The sequence below is a fragment of the Bufo bufo genome, chromosome 1 (genome assembly GCF_905171765.1).
Source record: "Bufo bufo chromosome 1, aBufBuf1.1, whole genome shotgun sequence".
In the NCBI taxonomy this organism is placed as follows: domain Eukaryota; kingdom Metazoa; phylum Chordata; class Amphibia; order Anura; family Bufonidae; genus Bufo; species Bufo bufo.
In genome coordinates, this window is record NC_053389.1 from 604,263,500 (window position 1) to 604,282,832 (window position 19,333).

At 43.1% G+C, this 19,333-nt stretch overlaps 1 protein-coding gene across 1 annotated transcript in view; it reads left to right on the top strand.

Annotated features, from left to right (window-relative positions):
* The window catches only part of CPT1B (carnitine palmitoyltransferase 1B), a 97,556-nt gene that overhangs the window by 16,614 nt on the left and 61,609 nt on the right, over window positions 1–19,333 (top strand). Inside the window, exons 6-10 of the mRNA XM_040413575.1 lie at window positions 5,525–5,662; window positions 7,060–7,137; window positions 14,853–14,960; window positions 15,148–15,232; window positions 15,826–16,021. Of these exons, the coding sequence (XP_040269509.1) occupies window positions 5,525–5,662; window positions 7,060–7,137; window positions 14,853–14,960; window positions 15,148–15,232; window positions 15,826–16,021 (605 nt within the window). The remainder of the gene's footprint in view (window positions 1–5,524; window positions 5,663–7,059; window positions 7,138–14,852; window positions 14,961–15,147; window positions 15,233–15,825; window positions 16,022–19,333) is intronic.

Consider the following 19,333-nt stretch of genomic DNA (forward strand, 5'->3'; position numbering starts at 1 on the left):
AAGTGAAGCGCAGCATACGGAAGAAACTGAGTTATACAGCCAGCCTGTCAGTACAGCAGAGTCAAACAGATATAGCACCGTGAAACACAGAGACATTTTAGGCCGCAACATACCACTCTGCATTTCCTACACCTAGGATGTGTGATATAGAGTGCCCTAGGGGGAGGCGCCCGTTGCATTAGGAACTGTAAGTGTTTATTTAGGTTGCAGATAGTGTGAGGATTCTCTCTGGTAGACAGGGTGTGCGGACGCAGTACAGAGGCAAATTACCAGTTCTTAAATCAAACTTCCGTGTTTATTAACACATAAAGCAAAAACAAAACGTCACTTTGCAGTCTCTTAGTTCACACACAATGTAAAGTCCACATAGCAAAAATCACCTTGTTGGCAGTTCTGCCTCCAGCAGTCCATAGCAGGCTTTTAGGGGGCCCGTTTTCCTTACAGGCGGGTCTCAGCCCTCCAGCACGGCACAAGCCTCAGATAGAAACATAGAATATGTCGGCAGATAAGAACCATTTGGCCCATCTAGTCTGCCCAATATACTGAATACTATGAATACCCCTTGGCCCTATCTTATATGAAGGATGGCCTTATGCCTATCCCATGCATGCTTAAACTCCTTCACCGTATTTGCAGCTACCATTTCTGCAGGAAGGCTATTCCATGCATCCACTACTCTCTCAGTAAAGTAATACTTCCTGATATTACTTTTAAACCTTTGCCCCTCTAATTTAAAACTATGTCCTCTTGTAGCAGTTTTTCTTCTTTTAAATATTCTCTCCTCTTTTACCTTGTTGATTCCCTTTATGTATTTAAAAGTTTCTATCATATCCCCTCTGTCTCGTCTTTCTTCCAAGCTATACATGTTAAGGTCCTTTAACCTTTCCTGGTAAGTTTTATCCTGCAATCCATGTACCAGTTTAGTAGCTCTTCTCTGAACTCTCTCCAAAGTATCAATATCCTTCTGGAGATATGGTCTCCAGTACTGCGCACAATACTCCAAATGAGGTCTCACTAGTGCTCTGTAGAGCGGCATGAGCACCTCCCTCTTTCTACTGGTAATGCCTCTCCCTATACACCCAAGCATTCTGCTAGCATTTCCTGCTGCTCTATGACATTGTCTGCCTACCTGTAAGTCTTCTGAAATAATGACCCCTAAATCCCTTTCCTCAGATACTGAGGTTAGGACTGTATCACTGATTTTATATTCTGCTCTTGGGTTTTTACGCCCCAGGTGCATTATCTTGCACTTATCAACATTAAATTTTAGTTGCCAGATTTTTGACCATTCCTCTAGTTTTCCTAAATCCTTTTCCATTTGGTGTATCCCTCCAGGAACATCAACCCTGTTACAAATCTTTGTGTCATCAGCAAAAAGACACACCTTACCATCGAGGCCGTCTACAATTTCACTGATAAAGATATTAAACAATATGGGTCCCAGAACAGATCCCTGAGGTACCCCACTGGTAACAAGACCATGGTCTGAATATACTCCATTGACTACAACCCTCTGTTGTCTGTCCCTCAGCCACTGCCTAATCCATTCAACAATATGGGAGTCCACGCACAAAGACTGCAATTTATTGATAAGCCTTCTATGTGGGACAGTATCAAAAGCCTTACTAAAGTCTAGATAAGCGATGTCTACTGCACCTCCGCCATCTATTATTTTAGTCACCCAATCCAAAAAAATCAATAAGATTAGTTTGACATGATCTCCCTGAAGTAAACCCATGCTGTTTTTCATCTTTCAATCCATGGGATTTTAGATGTTCCACAATCCTCTCCTTAAATATGGTTTCCATTAATTTCCCCACTATTGATGTCAGGCTTACTGGCCTATAGTTGCCCGATTCCTCCCTACTACCTTTCTTGTGAATGGGCACAACATTTGCTAATTTCCAATCTTCTGGGATGACTCCTGTTGCCAGTGATTGGTTAAATAAATCTGTTAATGGTTTTGCTAGTTCACCACTGAGCACTTTTAATAGCTTTGGGTGTATCCCATCAGGCCCCTGTGACTTATTTGTATTAATTTTAGACAGCTGACTTAGAACCTCTTCCTCTGTAAAGACACATGCATCAAAAGATTCATTAGTCTTGTTTCCTAACTGAGGTCCTTTTCCTTCATTTTCCTTTGTAAAAACTGAACAGAAGTATTTATTGATGCAGTCAGCTAGTTCTTTATCTTCTTCCATATACCTTCCTTCTTTTGTTTTTAATTTGGTAATTCCTTGTTTTAGTTTCCTTTTTTCATTTATGTATCTAAAGAAGGTCTTACCGCCTTTTTTCACTGACTGAGCTAATTTCTCTTCTGCCTGTGCTTTAGAAGCTCTTATAACTTGTTTGACCTCTCTCTGCCTAATCTTATAAATTTGTCTGTCATCCTCGTTTGTTTTTGTTTTTTTTACTAAATGCTATCTTTTTGTTTTTAATGATTTTGGCCACTTCTGCTGAGTACCACAGTGGTCTTTTCCTTTTTTTGCTTTTACTGACAAGCCTAATGCAATTTTCTGTTGCCTTCAATAGTGCCATTTTTAGGTAGTCCCATTTCTCCTGGACTTCATTGAAACTGTTCCAATCTGATAGGGACTCGTATACCACTAATCTAATTTTAGAAAAGTAAGTTTTTCTAAAATCTAAAACTTTTGTTTTTGTGTGGTGTGACTCAGTCACTGTACTTATAGTAAACCACACTGACTGGTGATCACTAGATCCCAAGCTTTTCCCTACAGTAATATCAGATACCAAATTCTCATTTGTGAATACTAAATCTAAAATGGCCTCCTTCTGGGTTGGCTCCTCAACTACTTGCTGTAGAGATAATCCCAGTAGGGAATTTAGAATATCTGTACTCCTGGCAGAACTAGCTATTTTGGTTTTCCAGTTTACATCAGGAAGATTGAAGTCCCCCATAATGATAACTTCCTCCTTCAATGTCATTTTAGCTATTTCCTCAACTAGTAGATCATCTAATTCTTTGACTTGGCTAGGTGGTCTATATATCACACCTACACGAGTTACCTTATGATTATCAAGCTGCAAGGTAACCCAAACTGACTCTAAATTGTTCTCGCTAACTTGTATCAAATTAGATTTTATGCTATCTTTCACATACAGGGCCATTCCTCCCCCTTCTTGCCTTCTCTGTCTTTCCTGTATAGAGAGAACCCTGGTATTGTTATATCCCAGTCATTACTCCCATTGAACCACGTCTCAGTAACAGCCACTAAATCTATATTCTCAGATGCCATTATAGCCTCAAGTTCATTGATCTTATTCCCTAAACTGTGAGCATTTGTAGACAAGAATCTGAGCTTGTCATTTCTTAACCTTTGTGCTACTGGCATTGTTCCGGGGGGGGGCAGTTGGACTGCTGGATTATCACTTTTTTGCCCCCCTTTCCTAGTTTAAATGCTCCTTAGCAAATACTTGGAACTGTTTACTGAGGACATTCGTTCCCTTGAGAGAAAGATGCAAACCATCTTTCTTGTACAGTTCTTTTCCATTCCAACGAGAGCTAACCTGAGACACAAAGCCAAACCCTTGGTTCAGATACCATTCACCAAGCCATACTTTGAATTCCTTAATGCGCATCTTCCTATCATGCTGAAGTTTATGCACAGGCAAAACTGCAGAGAATGAAACAGTTGATGCAAACTCCCGTATATCCTTTCCAAGTGTGTGAAAAGCTTCTTTCACCTTTGAAACCTCATTGCAAGCCAGATCATTTGTCCCAAGATGGACAATAACATCCACCTCCCTTTCCTGCTTTGCTTGCCTAACAATATTAAGGATCCGTCGTCTATCCCTGCTAGCGGTAGCACCAGGGAGACATCTCACAACACCATTTTCCTCAAACTTCACACCTCTTATGATGGAATTGCCCACCAACAGCTGCTTACTATCAGTCCTCACCTTCTCCTTTTTGTCTTTGGCTGCAGTCTTGCATACTTTAGGCATGGCAGATGATTGTTCTTCACCCACTGTGCTTGAGCCATCCTCCATGTTGCTCTTGCACTCTGAAAGTGCTGCAAATGAATTATGGAGAGCCACAGACTGTGGGACATGTCTTCTATCCACAACTCTCAGTCTACCAGAACCTGCAGTAACCCATCTTCCATTTCTAGGGGGCCTCTGTGGCAGTGGCATCGCAACGTTCTCAGCCTGAGTTTAACAGTTAATTTACAAATCTCATATTTCAAAAATGCAATTTCCTACTGCATTATGGAGAGCTGTCTACAGATCAGACAGCATCCAAACCTTCGAAGAGTGGAACCTGAAATAAAAGCACAACAATTCCTGCTCAGAACCAGGTCTGTCATTTTAAAGAGGGGAAAGATTTTAAACAAACAAATCTTACTTGTTTAGATTGTATCCACCTCCAGATTACCTCCTGAATATCTCCAATGCACTTATAAAATCAGCACTTGGAAAATTCAGCAAGCTGTAATTAGGCAAGCTAAAACTATGTTGCTATATATACACACACTCCCACAAAAGCTCCTCCCCCAACAGCAAATTTAACACCTTAATCACACACACCTCCTGAGCTATACTGTCAAACTGAGGTAATCCTCACCTGGCAGTGCTGGCTGGTTTTTAGGCCTGGCAAAACCCGGCCTGGGACATGGGGAGTAGTCACCTACCCAGCACTTTGATTACTCCCAGTAAGAGCCATCCCGGATCAGCTATACAGCCATACGAACTGCTGCTGACACATAAAAACCGGCTCTTACTCCACCGAGGCCAGGAACCTCGGTGACACGTACCTATCATCCATGATGATTCCTTGTACCTTCTTGCAATAGATAGATAAATACAGGGTGACCAACGAAAAAATTGCCTGCTTCCAGCAATAGTATGACAAGCTGAACGAGCAAGTAGATAGTTTTTTTATTTCCCAGAAGTTACAAAAAAGTGGTCGCCGTTCAGGTCTATGCATCTTTGGGCCCGTCGGATTATGTTGGCTGATGCTGCTTGCAGCTCTTCAGCAGTGATGCTGCAGAAGAAAAATGCCCTGCTTTTTCCAACAAGATGGGGCAATATGCCGCACCTCACAGAACTGACGGGCATGGGTTCATGAACTGTTTACAGAGGAACGAACTGTGAGCAAGGGGTTATGGCCAACACGTTCCCCCAGACTTGTCCACATGTGATTTTTATATGTGGGGAAATTTCAAACAGAATGTGTCCGTTAATAATCCACATGCCCTGGATGAACTCAAGGAAAACATCACAAACACTATCTGCAGCATCACTGGTGCAGAGCTGCAAGCAGTATCAGCCAACATAACCCGATGTGCCCAAAGATGTATAAATGTGAACGGGGACCACATTCAGCATATTTTGTGACTTGTGGGTAATTAAAAAATAAAATAAAAATCCACTTGTTTGTTCATCTTGTCATAATATTGCTGGAGACTACCTACTTTTTCATGTGCCATCCTGTAGATATGGAGAGTAATATCTAGATAGAGCACTACTATCTATTCTTGATCATTGTTTGATTTCATTGCAGTACCTACAGTCAGTGCAGCCATTACTAGAGGAAGAAAAGTTCAATCGCATGAAGGAACTCTCGCAAGAATTTCAAAAAAACTTAGGACGCAAGCTGCAGAAATATCTTCATCTCAAGTCTTGGTGGGCAACAAATTATGTAGGTGGAGTGCATGACCTGTTAAGTAGTATCCACTTGTACTGTTTTTTCTGTAAAATATTTGCCCATGATATTTCAAAATTAAGAATTATATATCTGTGTACGTTGGTTGGATCTGAGAATCTGAAAACAGTGTGGTCTTGCTTTTTAGTTCTACTGATCAATTTTTAAGTAGTGGCCCTACTACAGAAAAACTCATTCCAAATGCCCTTTGACATATACTGGACTAATTCTGGGAGGGGTAATTTGACCCTTATTACCTGAAGCTGGGAGCCACATCTAATTTGATTCGAATGTTCTGGAGGATTACATGCATCAAATTAAATCAATGGACTCCTTGTTCCATTGGGGTCCTGGATTTCTTGCTGCAAAAAGCATCCTGAGCAAAGAAAGAGGGGGTAACAGGAGGCTTGTAGAGTTGCATCCCATTCCATTCACTTGCAGGTTATCTTAAGTATCATGATGGCTGCTTTACCTTAAAGGAACATTTTCATCAGAAAGGGACATCTTTTTAAATTCAGTAACATAGTAACATAGTACATAAGGCCGAAAAAAGACATCTGTCCATCCAGTTCGGCCTGTTATCCTGCAAGTTGATCCAGAGGAAGGCAAAAAAAAACTGTGAGGTAGAAGCCAATTTTCCTCACTTTAGGGGAATAAAAAATTCCTTCCCGACTCCAATCAGGCAATATAAAACATTTTCATGTTGGCAGTACTACACTATTAAAAATGAAATACAAAGTATTGTCCTTCTGTAGCAGTCAACAAAAATAATAAGACTTCCTACATAGATAGGAAATCCATTATCTGTTTACTGCTACTGTGAGGGGAAGATGTTATCTGCAGAATAATAGTAGGTGTAGAATTTGGTTAACAGTGTGATAGCTCTATTTTTGTCTTGATAGGCCTAGATAAAGATGCCCACAGAAGAGCATTGGACTTATCAGTGTAATGTTTGATGCTCTAATTAAGTTGCTCATCTCCCTTCCCTCTCCGAGAAAGACTAGTAAAGCTGTTTTCTGTGCTGAAAGTCCAAACAAAGGAGAAAATTTAAATTAAAGAGCCAGGGCAGGAAGTAAAGAATATGGAGTGACTTAAAAATTATATCCAAAAAATACATCCACCCATTTTATGGAATATTCACATATAGGTTGTTAATATGTTTTAAAAATGATGGATTTAAATTAAATGTTGGCACTGGCTTTCATTTCAAGATAGTTGGAAAACTTTTGCATATCTTTGTTGTTGATAGTTGTGTAAACGTGAAGCATGTATCCTGTAATGTGCATAGTTCATGGTTTATTCCAAAAACTTCTCTCTAGTGTAATGCATGCTGTGATGGTATGTGTAGTATAGAGGAAATAACCAACAGTTTGTGCATTTCTTAATTTTTGCAGGTCAGTGACTGGTGGGAAGAGTATATTTACCTTCGTGGTCGAGAGCCAATAATGGTGAACAGCAACTATTATGTGATGGTAAGACATTAGAAGTACTACTCTGTTCAGGTGCGTTTAGATGCTGAGTGAAGGAATTGTAAGTAAGTGGACTTGAAGTATTGCTTTTACATGCTGTGATCACCTTCACAGTATGAGGATCAGCGATTGCCACTGCTATCACTGTACCCATACAAAATGGTCTCTGGGCAGCAGATCACTGTGTACAGTCTTGGCCAAAAGTTTTGAGAATGACACAAATATTAGTTTTCACAAAGTTTGCTGCTAAACTGCTTTTAGATCTTTGTTTCAGTTGTTTCTGTGATGTAGTGAAATATAATTACACGCGCTTCATACGTTTCAAAGGCTTTTATCGACAATTACATGACATTTATGCAAAGAGTCAGTATTTGCAGTGTTGGCCCTTCTTTTTCAGGACCTCTGCAATTCGACTGGGCATGCTCTCAATCAACTTCTGGGCCAATTCCTGACTGATAGCAACCCATTCTTTCATAATCACTTCTTGGAGTTTGTCAGAATTAGTGGGTTTTTGTTTGTCCACCCGCCTCTTGAGGATTGACCACAAGTTCTCAATGGGATTAAGATCTGGGGAGTTTCCAGGCCATGGACCCAAAATGTCAACGTTTTGGTCCCCGAGCCACTTAGTTATCACTTTTGCCTTATGGCACGGTGCTCCATCGTGCTGGAAAATGCATTGTTCTTCACCAAACTGTTGTTGGATTGTTGGAAGAAGTTGCTGTTGGAGGGTGTTTTGGTACCATTCTTTATTCATGGCTGTGTTTTTGGGCAAAATTGTGAGTGAGCCCACTCCCTTGGATGAGAAGCAACCCCACACATGAATGGTCTCAGGATGCTTTACTGTTGGCATGACACAGGACTGATGGTAGCGCTCACCTTTTCTTCTCCAGACAAGCCTTTTTCCAGATGCCCCAAACAATCGGAAAGATGCTTCATTGGAGAATATGACTTTGCCCCAGTCCTCAGCAGTCCATTCACCATACTTTCTGCAGAAGATCAATCTTTCCCTGATGTTTTTTTTTGGAGAGAAGTGGCTTATTTGCTGCCCTTCTTGACACCAGGCCATCTTCCAAAAGTCTTTGCCTCACTGTGCGTGCAGATGCGCTCACACCTGCCTGCTGCCATTCCTGAGCAAGCTCTGCACTGGTGGCACTCTGATCCCGCAGCTGAATCCTCTTTAGGAGACTATCCTGGCGCTTGCTGGACTTTCTTGGACGCCCTAAAGCCTTCCTAACAAGAATTGAACCTCTTTCCTTGAAGTTATTGATGATCCTATAAATTGTTGATTGAGGTGCAATCTTAGTAGCCACAATATCCTTGCCTGTGAAGCCATTTTTATGCAACGCAATGATGGCTGCACGCGTTTCTTTGCAGGTCACCATGGTTAACAATGGAAGAACAATGATTTCAAGCATCACCCTCCTTTTAACATGTCAAGTCTGCCATTTTAACCCAATCAGCCTGACATAATGATCTCCAGCCTTGTGCTAGTCAACATTCTTACCTGAGTTAACAAGACGATTACTGAAATGATCTCAGCAGGTCCTTTAATGACAGCAATGAAATGCAGTGGAAAGTTTTTTTTTGGGATTAAGTTAATTTTCATGGCAAAGAAGGACTATGCAATTCATCTGATCACTCTTCATAACATTCTGGAGTATATGCAAATTGCTATTATAAAAACTTAAGCAGCAACTTTTCCAATTTCCAATATTTATGTAGTTCTCAAAACTTTTGGCCACGACTGTAGACTGCATGATCTGCTGCCCTGGAAAGATGATTAAAGGTGTCCACACTAAAAATCATTCTAGATGGGCAGATTATTAGGAACAAAAGTTCATAGGAGCGTTCCTTCCGGATAATCGTCTCAAACATCAGGCCGTGTAAAGTCAGCTTTAGTATTAAACAAACTGGCTATTTTACAAAACGCAAATGTCATACCACAAATATCACCACAGGTGTTCTCTTCAACATTAGGTGGCTTTATTTCCAGCTCGGTGCCCCATCATATTGTTTCACGGTCTCTAGCTGCTTATAGGGTCTTTTAAGCAAAAATGATACAAGAAAGTGCTTTAGACTTTTATAGAGATCAGTTAGAATGTGATCATCACAATCTTTGGTAATGAGAGTTGGTGAATAGTAATTACAGTGCTATGTGATATGATTTAGACATCAGTAGGCATTTCACTTGGCGGGAATATGCAGTTTCATACTGATAGAGCTACATTTTTAAAGGGATATTACATTTCTAACTGTGGAATGGGCCAAATAGAGGATCTAATACAATTAGGTTCTCTGGAGCATATGCAAATCTGCAATGAGGTACTATGCTGGATGAACAATACATCCTACGCAGCAGTACCCTATAAATTAAACCTGATGTTGAACACAATCTGCAGGGTGTCCTTCAAATAAATCAAGTCCTAAAATGGTTCTTTTATTATTTATGAAACATGCTTTAACCAAAAAATGACAACAGTTGGTTATAGCAGGCGAAATTGAAATAGCCCTCCAAAACATGCAATAGTGAGGTGCCACTAGACGGGCTCTTCAACCATATCAATAGTACCAAGAATTCAGGGCACACTCAAAATGTATATGAAATCAATAGTCTTTATTTACTTTTCTTCTTATAAATTAACAGTTACCGTATTTGTCCGCTATATGAATAGTCCAGCAATATTAATGCAAATAAATCCAGATATGGTGAATAATGACGTTTTGGTCAGTGACCTTTATCAAGTCCCATCTAGATGAGACAGATGGCATCCAGCGCTGCATGCCGTCCGTCTCTCGTCAAGATGGGAATTGATAAAGGTTACTCTGACCGAAACATCATCATTCACCATATCTTTTATTTGCATAAATATTGCTAAAATATTCATATAGGGAACAAAATAAATGTTCATTTGTAGGAGAAAAATAAACAAAAAGACTATGATTTCGTATACATTTTGAGCGTGCCCACAAAAAGGAGAGCCTATTATTGGGACACAAAGGAGGTTAGGTTCCGTTATGATTCTGATCATCAGGGGATGGACTGGCCATAGACCCTACAGAGAAATTTACCAGGGGTCGCCTGAGCCCTCCTCCGAGTACATAGCAATGCTCTCAGCATTCACTTATGCTAGGAGCATCAGGTACTTTTGCACCTGGCCAGCGGCGGAAAGTCTTCTCCTGCATTCAACTGGATTGCCATCCTCAGGATGGCAATATAGTTGAATACTGCAGCTGGGGATGACAGTATGTTGTGCTGCACTGTTCTGTTGGGGTGGTATTGCTGGCCCTGCCAATTTATGATGGCCCAGCCTTCTGTCAACTTGGACCCACCTACAACATGGGACCACTGTTAGATTTTTGTAACTTATTAATTAATAGTTACGTTTTTATAGTGGCATTGAATCTGCAAGAACAATTAACCACTCTGGCATGTTACTGTAATGCTTCTTAACAGGGGCGTAAACTTCTAAAGGAACGAACTTTTAGCAAATGAAGCAGTGGAAAAATGGCCCACGGGTCAGTGAAAAGGATTTCGGCGGATACCCTTCTGTCCTGGGAAGGATGGGGGGGGGGGGGGGGGGCTTGTTTGATTTTTGCTATGGGGTCCTTACTTCTCTATGTACGCCACTGTCACGACCGTGCTTATGGTCGTGACTCTTGTGGTCGCATGCGGTTGTCAGCTGTTTGGTCTGGTTGTCAATCACAGGTGAGGGCTGTAGTATTTGCCTCACCTGTGGTTGCCGCTGGCAACATTATGTGGCAGCATAGCAGCCTGAGCTGTATCGTAGCAGCTAGCTATGTTGTGCATGCGGTTGCACCTGGCAACCTCTCTTTATAGGTGTGCCTTTTATCGGTGTGCACAGGGTCTTATATGTGTTGTGTGCACTTCCCCTTTAAGTTGAAGTCTTCCCTTCCCTGGTGTTGGAAGGGTTAACTTCCTTCCTAGTGTGTGTGCGCACTGGGTGTGTCTGACTGTGGGTGTGGCTACTTGGCCCTATAAAGCCTCAGTGAATATCTCTAGTCTGAGGGGTACTTCAGCCATGGTTAGCTGGAGCAGCCTCCTGTGTTATTCCATCTGCCAGTGGGGGCCACCCTTGTGGTCATAGGTTTATGTATGGTGTTTAGAAGAGGTTTGTTTGGTCTTTATTTATTGCAGAATATGGTTTCCTGGGTTCCCGTGTGATGTCTGTGTGTGCGGTGTCCTTTGTGTTGTTTGTGGACAGCAGCACTTGCACGTGGGTTCCAGGTTGTGTGTCTGTGGCAGGTAAGTGTGGTTCTAGTCCCACTTACCTGCCATTGCCATATGTCTGTTTATGTTCCCCTTTCTTTATAGCTTGGCCATTTTAGACTCCTGTTACTCCGTGTCCAGGAGGAACGGGCTTTCTACCCAGCTCCTAGTACAGGGATCGACGGAGGGTCAGAAGGGATCCAAGGTTCCGGAGCATGAGCCCTCCTACCTTCAAGGGCGGCTCATGCAGCTAGGAGTCAGGGTCAGATTAGGGAAGCTCTAGGAGGTGAAAAAAACACAGAAATATAGTGGCAATACTGGAGGAGCGGCTCAACCCCTAACACTGTAGCGTGTTTTACATTGGGGGAGCAGCCCCACCGCATGTGGACCGCAGCAAACGACTATCCCCAGCAAAAAATGCATACGGTGGAGGATGTCGGCGCGGTCCACATGCACCACAAGAGCATCCTACACAAAACGGAGCATTGTGCGGATGTAAATACAATCATATAAATCACAGAAAAAATGCACCAAACGGATATGCCACTGACTATACTGGCTAGTCATAAATGCAGATATTAAAAGCTGAGACTTTCGCCAATATATTCCTGTCAGGAAAATATCGGAGCCCATCATTGCACCACGTCACGGTCACTCAGCATGGCAAAGGGTCCTACCACTACGCTACCTATGGTGTGAACACGGTCTGAAGGCGATGTAATCCAGCTCGCAGCCAGGCTTCCACACAAACGCCTAGCAGGACAACTAGTGCAATGTGAACAAAGCCAAGACTGCAAGCCACGCCCATATCAGACCCTGTGATGGAGGTCACCAGGTGCAAAAGAGTGTTTGAATGCCAGGTAATGGCAGGTAATGGCCTTCAGACCGTGTTCACACCATAGGTAGCGTAGTGGTAGGACCCTTTGCCATGCTGAGTGACCGTGACGTGGTGCAATGATGGGCTCCGATATTTTCCTGACAGGAATATATTGGCGAAAGTCTCAGCTTTTAATATCTGCATTTATGACTAGCAAGCTCTAGGAGGTGACCTGCTCCCTAATTCTGTGGTACTGGCCAAGTAGCGACCTAACATCTCCTGATACCGCACAGCTGAGGGTTTTCCCCATCCTCAGCCGTGACAGCCACTGCTTCTTAATACATAGTGCTTTAAAATAAAATCCTCCATTTTACCACAGTGTTAGGCAGAAAAAGAGAAAACCGTGCACGCCACTCACCAGTAGTCATCTGGATGGTGCTGGTGTTGTTCCTTTAGAAGTTTACGCCCCTGTTAAGAAGCATTACAGTAACATGCCAGAGTGGTTAATTGTTCTGGCAGATGGAATAACACAGGAGGCTGCTCCAGCTAACCATGGCTGAAGTACCCCTCAGACTAGAGATATTCACTGAGGCTTTATAGGGCCAAGTAGCCACACCCACAGTCAGACACACCCAGTGCACACACACACTAGGAAGGAAGTTAACCCTTCCAACACCAGGGAAGGGAAGACTTCAACTTAAAGGGGAAGTGCACACAACACATATAAGACCCCGTGTACACCCATAAAAGGCACACCTATAAAGAGAGGTTGCCAGGTGCAACCGCATGCACAACATAGCTAGCTGCTACGATACAGCTCAGGCTGCTATGCTGCCACATAAATAATGTTGCCAGCGGCAACCACAGGTGAGGCAAATACTACAGCCCTCACCTGTGATTGACAACCAGACCAAACCGCTGACAACCGCATGCGACCACAAGAGTCACGACCATAAGCATGGTCGTGACAGTGGCGTACATAGAGAAGTAAGGACCCCATAGCAAAAATCAAACAAGCCCCCCCCCCCCCATCCTTCCCAGGACAGAAGGGTATCCGCCGAAATCCTTTTCACTGACCCGTGGGCCATTTTTCCACTGCTTCATTTGCTAAAAGTTGTTCCTTTAGAAGTTTACGCCCCTGTTAAGAAGCATTACAGTAACATGCCAGAGTGGTTAATTGTTCTTGCAGATTCAATGCCACTATAAAAACGTAACTATTAATTAATAAGTTACAAAAATCTAACAGTGGTCCCATGTTGTAGGTGGGTCCAAGTTGACAGAAGGCTGGGCCATCATAAATTGGCAGGGCCAGCAATACCACCCCAACAGAACAGTGCAGCACAACATACTGTCATCCCCAGCTGCAGTATTCAACTATATCGCCATGCTGAGGATGGCAATCCAGTTGAATGCAGGAGAAGACTTTCCGCCGCTGGCCAGGTGCAAAAGTACCTGATGCTCCTAGCATAAGTGAATGCTGAGAGCATTGCTATGTACTCGGAGGAGGGCTCAGGCGACCCCCTGGTAAATTTCTCTGTAGGGTCTATGGCCAGTCCATCCCCTGATGATCAGAATCATAACGGAACCTAACCTCCTTTGTGTCCCAATAATAGGCTCTCCTTTTTGTTGCTGCTCATGATGTCCTCGTTGTTTGCACAACCATTCTGTCTAGATTGATGTCCTGCTTGGTGTGCCAATTCAGTGCTAGCTCTGCCAAGTGGGACATCAGTCAAGGGTGAAGGGGTATGCCAAAAACAAGGACACCCTGACCACCGCAGTGAGTTGTGTGTACGGATTTGTAACTTCTTTTTCTCTCGGTTAGTAAAATGGACATGGTTAGAACATTATTAAAAAGCACTATCGCAGCATGCTGACGGTTTTATTACGTTAACTCTAGTGACAGGTTCCCTTTATCGTTGGAGCAGGCGCTTTAAGATCTGATCTGGCAGAACAAACCTGTTATGGCAGAAACAATACCTAATTTGCTTAAACAGGTAACACTATTTAGTCAGCAGCTGTCCGATACCATATTTCAATCCTCATCCATGTAGCTGTAGTAGAAAGGACATTCCCCTTGAGCTGCCAGCTTGATAGATATCTAGCAAAGCAATTGGATCCAGAGATATCCCAATTTATTGCTCCATGTGAGGTACAGGGCTGGTTCTGGGTTTGTTAGAAAGAATATCATGTACTATATATGATGTCTGATTTTCATTTTTTACATTGACTATGGGATAACTCCTTTAAAGGGAACCTGTCACTGGGATTTTGTGTATAGAGCTGAGGACATGGGTTGCTAGATGGCCGCTAGCACATCCGCAATACCCAGTCCCTATAGCTCTGTGTGCTTTTATTGTGTAAAAAAAGTGATTTGATACATATGCAAATGAACCTGAGATGAGTCCTGTACGTGAGATGAGTCAGGGACAGGACTCATCTCAGGGTAATTTGCATATGTATCAAATCGGTTTTTGACACAATAAAAGCACACAGAGCTATGGGGACTGGGTATTGCGGATGTGCTAGCGGCCATCTAGCAACCCATGTCCTCAGCTCTATACACAAAATCCCGGTGACAGGTTCCCTTTAATATTTTGATTTCATTGCTTTTCTGTATACATTTAGTCACTTTACCTGATATACTGTATGCTGCCATTTGTCTCCATAAAATAGGATTTCTTGACTGTGATTCCAACCACAAACCAAGCAGCACGGGCTGGAAATGTCATCCATGCCTTGCTTATGTACCGCAGGAAACTGGAAAGAGGCCTCATACCCCCAGTAAGTGAAGCCAAAATGAAGCTTATCACGATATGTTATACCCTGTTCATAAAACTACAATTACTAGATTGAAGCTAATTCAAGGGTGGAAAAGTGAGAAGGCTGAGGAACGTTTTGAAAGAGATAATTTTTCATCTAGTCCCAGCACATAATCTTGTTAACAGCTATAATCCACTTTTCCCACCAGGTCATGGCTCTTGGCATTGTCCCCATGTGCTCATATCAGATGGACAGGATGTTTAATACTACAAGGATTCCAGGACTGGAGACTGGTGGGTACCAACACAGGAAGGCACAAAAACACAAATCATAGTGATCTCGCTGAAGAAAAAAATGTATGTATTAAATGTGAGGATGAGGTTTTTTACTTTTCCGGCCCAGGTGGTAGAGTACTAGGTATTTTTACAATATTAAAAGAAAACGCCATTGATCTACTCCATTTACCTTCCCAAATCAACTTTTTAAAGTGATGTGTAAATATTTCTAAAAAATGTGCCTGAGAAGTGAAGGAAAATACTGGGTGATGTGCAGGCACCTAAGTGAACACACAAGTTCCCTTTAGGGTATCTGTACATGGGGACGATTCTTTTGCAGATTGTACCACGGATTTCACCCTTTCACATTGAAAGGGGTGAAATCCTCAATCAAAATCTGCAAAATAAAATGACTTGGTTTGGATTTTAAAATCCCCACAACTTGTCAATTTATTGTGTGTTGGCAGTTTCCACAGCGGATGGACAAGTTTGCTGGTTCTGTATTATGCTGCCGAATTTTCTTTTTTGGAAAATCCACACATAATCCACTGCATGTAGACTTAAAAGTTAAAAGTTGACCCAGAACATCCCATCTCTCTGTTTCTCAACAGACACCCTTCAGCATCTGGTTGAGAGTCGCCATATATGTGTCTATCATAAAGGCCGCTACTACCGGTTATGCCTATATGATGACAGAACACTTCTTAGCCCACGGCAGCTGCAAGTGCAAATTCAGCGCATTCTTGATGACCCAAGCCCACCTCAGCCGGGTGAGGAGAAGCTGGCTGCACTCACAGCAGGGGACCGGTGAGCACATAGCAGTAGAAGGATTCAACAGTGGGAAGTACTGCATTGTTATTCAGCAAAATCTTAAATTCAAAGCATTATTTGTTCGATGCCTTTATAGGAATTTGTGGTGTTAGTCTTTGATTGCCATGTAGACATTTTATTCAGTTCAGACTTGAGATGGGTGTGCTGTGTTGTAACTACCGCCATACAGGCGATATTGATGAAGACAGGGACGGTCTTTACCATCATGCAGTCCACGCAACTGTGTGGGCCCCAGATTGCATGCTACAATCAACTGTATGGACGTTCTCAGGATATCTATAAAGAATACTATGGCAGGGAAAGGAGCCAATGGCTCCCTGCTTCGCTGTTCACTTTCATAGGACACTAGGCCTGAGGTGAGGACATATAAAACGGCACAGGCAATGTGACCACCAGCACCCGGGACACAGGCATCTCACCTATGGGCAAGAAGCTTGTGGCTTGCACCACAGATGGTGGCATGGAAGGGTGAGTATTTGATATTTTTTATTTATAGAGAGGTCTTATAACTACTGAGGGAACTACAGGGGTCTGTATTGCTACTCATGGCAATACCTGGGGCCATATTATTACTCAGGCACTATGGGTGGATTACTACTGGAGGTCCTATGAGCAGGAGCGGATTGGCCATAGATCTTACAGGGAAATTTCCCGGTGGGACGATGCTCAGGGGGCTGCCTGAGCACTCCTCACTGCTGGCCAGTGGATGTTTTTGGGGATGTATTTTGTGATGGACTGTGGTATTTGGCTCTGTTGTGGTGGCATAATGTGCCACAATATGGTATTGCTGGCCCTGCCTTCCTTCAATTTTGACCCGACTACAAAATGGGGCCACTTTAAGTTCCCAGTCCGCCCCCTATGGGGGTCTTATTACTTCTGGTGGCACTACAGGGAGCTTTGCTACTAGGGGCACTATAGATTCTTTATTACTACTGTGGACTTGATTAAGTTGGAACTATTGATATTACTGGATATTAGTTTCTTTTGCATTTTTTATGTTTGATTCTTTTCCACAAACTATATATCTATGCCACAACCTACAGTATATCTATCCACTTTGTACAGCTCCTGTGTTCCTATAATCCAGTAACTGGTGCTTTGTATCATATCATACTGAACAGTGTTTGGTGTGAAAACACCACCTACCACTTTTCTCTTTCAAATGTTTTTATTCCAGGTTGACATAATAAAAGAGTACATACAGTGTGGTATGATAGGTCTTGCAGTACAGCATTTCGTTCAATAAAATGTTATCAATAAAAGTCCCAAGTCGATCAGAATGAAATATTGACGTTACTACATCAGCCTTCCGACACTAGTCGTTTTTTCCAGAAGAAAGGGAAAGGGAAGGGAAGTGAAGTGGAAAGGGAAAAGAGAGGGAAGAGGAAAAGGCATGGAGACAGGGCAAGGAGTATTGGAAACATCTAGGGGAGAAAAAAGGAGGTGCAAAGGGTTAGTAACACAACTTAGAAACCATGACTTTGCATGTCATGGTTTCAAACCGCAGGATGGGCAGAACACAACAAAATCCCAACATAATCACCTCTCCTCCACATTTGGTACGTTAAAAATCTAGGCAGTGAGTCATCCGGATCGCTTAATAAAACACGCGTCTGATACCAGGAGGTGAGCTGAAAACAGTCCTGAATAGACCTTTTGACCTGGAGGGGCAACATATCTATAAAACTTTCCCAGCATGTAAAGAACTGCTTCACATGGGTCTCCTTCCTGGAAGATCCCTCCAACCAGTCCATCTTCATTAAGATGGAGACTTTCTCGAGTAATAGCTTAAACGGTGGGGGTGCGGAGTCGATCCAGGTATGGAGGATGGTCTTGATTCCTAAAATAAAAATATTAGCAAAGACAGGTGCACTCTGCGGTCTTCCTAAATAGAGATGGCCCGAACTATCCGACGGCGAACAGTTCCCGGCGAACATAGCTTGTTCGCGTTCGCCTCTGCCGGGCGAACACATGCGATGTTCGGTCCGCCCCCTATACATCATCATTGAGCAAACTTTGACCCTGTACCTCACAGTCAGCAGACACATTCCAGCCAATCAGCAGCATACCCTCCCTCCCAGACCCTCCCACCTCCTGCACAGCATCCATTTTAGATTCATTCTGAAGCTGCAGTCTTAGTGAGAGGAGGGAGACTGTAACTGCTGCTGATTTAATTGGGAAATCGATAGCTAGGCTAGTGAATTCAGTGTCCACTCCAGTCCTGAAAGACTCATCTGATCTCTGCTGTAAGGACAGCGTCCTGACAGCACCCCAAAAAGCCCTTTTTAGGGCTGCAACATTAGTCTGCTTTTTTTTTTTCCTTTATATACATATTGCAGTTGCCTGGCCTGCCTGTGTGTGAGGAGCTGCAGGCCCACAGACTGTAGTGTGCCCACTGCCAGTGCTCACCCCTGTCATTCCGTGTGGCACAGGACTTTGCTTAAAAAAAGGCACTTAATTTTTACACTTTAATCTAAGGTTAGTTGCCTGCCAGTGTGTGTCAGGCTGACTTCCACTGACTGTAGTGTGCCCACTGCCAGTGCCCACCACTCATACCGGCTGGCACAGGACTTTGCATAAAAAAGGCATTTAATTTTTACACTTTAGTGTAATTTCAGCTGCTTGCCTGCTGCTAGTGTGTGTCAGGCCGACTTCAACTGACTGTAGTGTGCCCACTGCCAGTGCCCACCCCTGTCATCCCGTGTGGCACAGGACTTTGCTTAAAAAAAAGGCACTTCATTTTTACACTTTAATCTAAGGTTAGTTGCCTGCCAGTGTGTGTCAGGCCGACTTCAACTGACTGTAGTGTGCCCACTGCCAGTGCCCACCCCTGTCATCCCGAGTGGCACAGGACTTTGCTTAAAAAATAGGCACTTAATTTTTACACTTTAATCTAAGGTTAGTTGCCTGCCAGTGTGTGTCAGGCTGACTTCCACTGACTGTAGTGTGCCCACTGCCAGTGCCCACCACTCATACCGGCTGGCACAGGACTTTGCTTAAAAAAAAGGCACTTCATTTTTACACTTTAATCTAAGGTTAGTTGCCTGCCAGTGTGTGTCAGGCCGACTTCAACTGACTGTAGTGTGCCCACTGCCAGTGCCCACCCCTGTCATCCCGAGTGGCACAGGACTTTGCTTAAAAAATAGGCACTTAATTTTTACACTTTAATCTAAGGTTAGTTGCCTGCCAGTGTGTGTCAGGCTGACTTCCACTGACTGTAGTGTGCCCACTGCCAGTGCCCACCACTCATACCGGCTGGCACAGGACTTTGCTTAAAAAAGGCATTTA